The sequence below is a fragment of the Mycteria americana genome, chromosome 7 (genome assembly GCF_035582795.1).
Source record: "Mycteria americana isolate JAX WOST 10 ecotype Jacksonville Zoo and Gardens chromosome 7, USCA_MyAme_1.0, whole genome shotgun sequence".
NCBI classification, from domain to species: domain Eukaryota; kingdom Metazoa; phylum Chordata; class Aves; order Ciconiiformes; family Ciconiidae; genus Mycteria; species Mycteria americana.
Window position 1 is genome coordinate 6,107,382 of NC_134371.1, and position 6,000 is coordinate 6,113,381.

The window sequence follows — 6,000 nt, forward strand, 5'->3', positions numbered from 1 at the left end:
GGAGCGGGAGCAGGAGCGGGAGCGGGAACAGGAGCAGGAGCAGGAGCAGGAGCAGCCCTGCATCGCTGCGCAGCGAGAAAAGCAAGGGAAAGGCAAAGAAACCTGACGGCTTTGGTCGGGGACGTGAGATTTTTTTTGTTGTGGTTGTTGTTGTTCCAGAATTAGCTCCAAAGTAGGGATGGCAACCTGGAGATTTAACAATATATTTGTTTTCAAATTGTGGGCGCTGGATTATCCGCTTTAAAATCACCTAATCAAATGCAGGTTGCTGCTGTTATTGTTAAGGTTCACAGAAAAGCTGATGATGATCCGGAGAGATCTTTCGCTTCCCCTTTTCCTCCTCTATTTTTTTTTTCCCTTCACAAATAAAGAGTAAATAAGCATCTGCTTTTTACGTCACGCAACTTATGCAACATTTCATCCGACTTTTTTTTTTTTTCGCCTGCCCTTTTTTTTTTTTCACTCGGGAATGTGAGTTGCCATCGCCATGGATATCAAATGAAACTTGCCCAGATGTGTCAGAGAAAATAAAGACATCAGCTGCTTTCAAAATAGGACGCGAAAGCTGGCGAAGTTTTGTTGTTGATTCCCTCTTTTTTTAAAAAAAAAGAAAAAGCAAAAGCCCCGACGCTGCAGCAGTTAAAAGCAAAGATCCCTATCATAAAGGAGAAACAGATGGGGGGAGCCTAGGACAAGTCATGAAATAAGCCGGGCTTTGCGTGTGGACGGCCGAGCCCTCGCGGAGCGGAGCGGAGCCCTTCGGGCGGCCAAACTGTATAAAAAGTGCTGGAAAAGCGCCTGAAATTACAGCGTTTACATCAACTTTTAGCGGGTGCCTCCAGCAGGCTGGGAACCGCTCCGCGCTGCCCGGCAGCCCCGCTGCAAACTCCCCCCCCCCCACACACACACACACAGAGCCACGCGGGGCATCCCGGACACGCGGGGCGGCTCCCGCGGCCCCACCCGCTCCGCGCTGCGCTCCGCCGCCGCTCCCCCGCGCGGCCCCACGCACGCCCCGCTCCCACGCGCGGTTTGCGGGGGTGGGGGGGTGTTTTTTGGCACAAGCCGGCGGCCGAGCGGGGCAGGGCCGGGGAAGGGGGGGGGGGGGGGTCCCCGGTAGCTCCGCACCGGCTACCTGCGCCCCGGGCTCGCCGCCTCCCCCGCGGAGCTGCCGCTGCCCCCCCGTGCAGACGCTCACCCCCTGCGGCCCCCCGCCCTGCCGGCAGCCGACAGCGCCCACTATAGGGCCCGGAGCCTCGCGCACCCCCCCCTCGCCGACCCCCCCCCCCCGCCCCCCCCAGCCCCCGGCAGCAGCAGCAGCAACTTCCAGCGCTCGCCGCTGAACTTTTCCTCAACTCCTTCCCCCGCTCCCGCCGGCCGCCCCCAGCCCCCAGCCCCCAGCCCGGCTCCGGCCGCCGCCCCCCCCCACCCCGCTCCCCGCCGGGCCGAGCCGAGCCGAGCCGAGCCGGGCCGGGCTGGAGCGGGGCGGGGGACCGGGGGGGGGGGGGGGGGGATGCTGCAGGTTGCCTGCGAGCTCCGCGCCGCATCAGACATGTCTATGCAACATGGCAGAGAGGGAGGGTGAAAAGGCAAGAGAAAGGGGTATTGCACCTACTTGCGGCCAGCTTCCTCGCCCTGCCTTTGGATCGCATGCTGCCAGTCCCGCGGCCGATGCTGGCGTGGGGCGGGGGGGGGGCTTTTTTATTTTTTTCCTCCCGGAGCTTTTCCTCCTTTTTCGCTCCCCCTCTCCCTCGCTCCTCTCCCTCTCCCGCACACACACTCTCCCTTTCTCTCAATCCCGGCTCGCTATCTCTCCAGCATTGTCAGTTTGGACACCTTCGCACATGCGCACGGGCGGCTCCCCCCCGCTCTTCAACATTTCAGCGCCGCCAAAAAAAAGTTTGCAGCGATCCATCACCGCCGGTGGGGACCCTGACAGCCGGCACCGGGGCCGGGACGGGCCGGGACGAGGCGGGCAGCCGCCGCCGGGCTCCGCGACCGCGGCCCCGGGGCAGCCGCTCCGCTGCCCGCGCACCCGGGAGGGGTTTCGGCGGGGGAACCCAGCGCTCCCACCGGGGCAGGGGCTGGCGGGTGGCAGAAATGACACCTTTTTTCTGCCTTTTTCTTTTTTCTTTTTTTTTTTTTAATGGGATATTAATGCTCTTCCGGCGTCTTTGCAACATTTAAATGGTTTATTCTCACCCGGCCGCAATAATCGTAGATCTCTGCGTATATATAGACAGAGAGATGTAATTTGATTATATGTTTTATTATGTATGCGTACCATTAAACTGTACGCTTTCCCAGCGCACGCACTTTTTCCCCACCTTGAACTCGGCTCAGCCACCACCAGCTGGGCAGAAAAAAGCGCTTTTAAAACAGTAACACCGACCGCTCTCATCTGTTTTAATTACAGGCTTTGCCAATCAAAAAGGGAGCGCGCAGAAATTGGGAACTCCTTTAGGGGATGGCTGTGTCCGAGGTATGAATCAATCCAAGCTACATATAGATTTTCCTCTGGTACAACCTCCTTGCATTAAACAGTTTTGTTCAATACCTTCCATGCGCTATTTATGTTCCCATTAATATCTATTGCAAATCCTGCCAGACACCATAAAAGAAAATTACAATCTTTCAGACTCGGTGCTGCGCCAGTACATACACGCTGCTCAACTTTTTGTTTTAATAAAATCCTCAGCATCGCCCCTTCCCCCTTCACCCCCCCCCCCGCCCCCACGGCTGCCGGTGCTGCGGATCGGGGCCGCCCGCGGAGCGCCCCCCCCCGCCCCACCGGTGACAGCCCCCCGCGCCCGGGCCGTGGGGCGGGGGCACCGCGTATCCCACGCCGCTCCCCCAAACGCCCGGCAGACAGGCGCAAGCACTTGAACCCGCTCCGCGGAGCCGTCCTTGATGCCCGTCGTTATTTTTCATTTGCCAATTTGGATTTTTTTTTTTTCTTTTCAGGGTCCGTGCCCACCCCACCGCCTCCCCGCAGCCGGGCAGGGGTGCGCCCCACGCCCCCCGAGCAGGAGGGGCAGGAGGAGGAGGGCAGGGCGCTGCGCGGCCGCGCACCCGTACCGGGCTCGGCCTCCCCCAGCCACAGATACCCCCCCCCCGCCGCTCGCTCCCCTCGGGGTGCCCAGCCCGGGCTGGCCCGGGCGGAGCTGGGCCCCTCTGCCCCGGCTGCCGGGCAGCGGCTCCCCGGCTGCGCGGGGCCGGGGTTGCCCTCGGGGGCCGGCCAGTAGCCGGCCCCAGCGCCCGCTGGCCGGCTGCGCCTCTCCTCGCGGGGCTGCGCCCGGGCTTCCCCGAATCGTCCCCCCGCCCCGACCTGCGGTGCGGGCTCGGGCGGGAGAAGGGCAAACGCCCGGGAACTTCGCGACAGTCCCCCCGCGCCTCCAGCCCCCCGGTTCGAACGGAGACCCCGGCAAAGCCGCCGCCCGGGCGGAGGTGCGCGTCCTCCCCCCTGCCCGGGCAGCCCGCTCCCACCCGGGCCGCCGAGCCCGGCGCTGCGGGGAGCACGCGTGGGAGCCGGGTGGCCGGGCCGGGCGCGCAGATGCCCGTTTCCCGGGCGGGCAGCCCTGACCCCGGCCGCGCCCGCCTGTCACCGCCACCTGCCCGCCGTCCCAGCGGCCCCGGGAGCCCGGCAGGTGCCGCGCCGCCCGCCCGGGGCACCCGGCCGCCGTCCCGGGCCGCCTCCCGGCCGCCCCCCGCCGCCCGCCCGCCCGCCCCGCGGCCCTCGGCGTCGCCCGCCGCAGCCCCGCCGGGCTCGGCCCCCTCCCCGAAAGGTGCCGGCCACCCCCCCGGGAAATCCGTTTCGTTCGTGCGGGGAGGCTCCTCCGCGCCGGCAGCCTCCGCTCTTCCCGGGTGGGAAGCGGCTGGCTGCGGGCTCGCTTTCAGCAGATCCGCGGCCAGAAAGAAGTATTTAGATGTCGGGGTCGGGTTGGGGGTGTTTTTTTGGATGGAGGGGTGGAATTAAATCTATTTCTAATACGGGCTGGGAGACCAAACGCACCCCCTCGCACCCAGGTTTCAGTGCATTCCCCGTAACAGGAAATTTTCCCTTCCTTAAATTATAATTGAACAAGCCCCGCAGCCGACTTGGAGAAAAGTTGGAATTCTGCATCGAGGTATTTGTTGTGCCATTGTCTTTGTGCAGTGAACTTTACACGGTGTGATTCAATCTCAAGCTGTATTCTCCTAGCTACCAGTAAGATTAATTTAATCATTGTAATGCAATTATTAATACTGTTTACCCAATGCTTGATTTCAGGTTTGCTGGTAAGAAATTAAGCTTCTTGCTGGGTGACCGAAAAGCTAGGCAGGGATTCCAGCCCACGTTGAAATGAAACAGTCCTCTTTATTTAGTCTCAGAACTCCAGCTTTCAGCCACGGGCTCAATTAGCCAAAATGGAAACAATTTTCATTCATTGCAATAACTCACTGTTCTGCTGATCACTTTCAAAATATACACTTTATTATTATATGCTGACCTCGGTGCCGCGAAGTGGCAAGGCTAGAAAGAGGCAGAGGGATCTCTCCAGCCCCCTTGGGCTGTAATTATTAGAAATTAATTGGGTTCAGGACCCTGGGTAGCATGGGTAAATTAATAGCTTGTCTGGTTGTTTAAATCCGAATTCGCAGCCCCCAGGAGAGCAGGGGAGGGAGGTCTCCCTCCCCAAACCCGCCCCGGGAGAGCGCGGCGAGGGCTGGGGCAGCGCGGACCCGCCGGCTGATTTTCCTCCTTCTCTTCCCCAACGCATTGTTTTCGGGGAGCTATTTAGGGGTTAAAAATCAAAAATAAAGATCCTGTATACTTGGAGCTGTCGTGCGGGAGTAAAAGTGAAAAGGGAGCCTTAGGCAAAAGGAAATTACTGCAAGCCCGCGTGACCTTTCCGAGAGGTAATCAATCAAGTGATCAACAGGGATATTTATCATTGCTAGATGGGGCTACTTTACAAATGCACAGAAGGGGGGGGGGGGGGGATACACGCACACACACACACAAAAGTTTGGATAAACCCGATAAGTCTGAAGACAAATACGGAGACTTCTTTAATCACTGGGAAGATTGCACGTTTTCTTTTTCTTGCGCTCTCAGAAGGAAAGGAAGGGAGAAAACCGCTCCAAAGTTTCCCAGTAGAAAATGCCTCCTGTACTAGGTGGTCACATGCAAGCTGTCCACTTTGCTTTGCAGCCCTGGGAAAGGCTGGGAACGACAGATGTGATTAAAAAAAAAAAAAAAAGCACCAAATACAAGGGAAAATAATAGAGAGAGATTGAGGCTTTGATAACCGGGCTCGGTGTTTGTTTTTATGTAATGTGTTTTTATTTGCTGGCTCGAAAATCGGAGGCTGCGGAGCCCAGTCCTGCCTGCCTCTGGTCCCCGAAACGGTTAACTCCGAAAACAAAACCAAAAAAACCCACCCCATGCCCCCTGCTATATGAAATCAGCGATCTGGTTCAATTAAACTTGCTCTCCGTAGCATAAAGCATCCACCACAATACAGGCAATGAAAACCAACAATAAAAGCCCATGCATTTTCTGCGCAGTTTCCTTCTCCCTTGTAAAACATGCCGTCGTGTAAGCACCAGACATTTAATTTTGCTCCCTATAACTTACCGGATTCTTTAACAAACCTACTATGACCACTTTTTTTTTTTTCCTTTTCTTCCCCCCCCCCCCCCCCCGCTTTTCCACTGTGCTTCACGCACACTCCTGCACAAAGCCTCCCTGTTTGCGCCCAGTGCTGGTGCCTTTAAACAACTTGGGGGGGGCGGGGGGGGAGCGATCGCCGGCGCCCCCGCTGCCCCCCGGTAACGCTACTCAACACGTCCCTGGGGAGAAATCCGCGGCTAACGACTGCGCGCCCGCGGAGCCCGGCGTTGCGCTGCTGGCTGCGCGCAGAAACAGCCGCGGTGCCCCGCGGAGCTGCGCGGTCGCGGTCGCCGCCGCCGGGGCTGGGCTCGCCCCGGCCCCTGCGCGCCCCTGCGCCGCGCTGC

The 6,000-nt window shown here is 59.3% G+C and overlaps 1 protein-coding gene across 6 annotated transcripts in view; it reads right to left on the reverse strand.

Annotated features, from left to right (window-relative positions):
- MECOM (MDS1 and EVI1 complex locus) overlaps window positions 1–1,761 on the reverse strand; it is a 349,885-nt gene extending 348,124 nt beyond the window's left edge. For 3 of the 6 annotated variants that reach the window (XM_075506833.1, XM_075506832.1, XM_075506830.1), the window contains exon 1: window positions 1,616–1,760. In XM_075506833.1, coding sequence (XP_075362948.1) covers window positions 1,616–1,652 — 37 coding nt within the window. In that variant the 5' untranslated portion in view covers window positions 1,653–1,760. Of the gene's footprint in view, window positions 1–1,615 lie in introns of all 6 variants that reach the window. The other 3 variants (XM_075506831.1, XM_075506837.1, XM_075506838.1) reach the window with 3 other exon arrangements.
- Window positions 1,762–6,000: the final 4,239 nt, after the last annotated feature.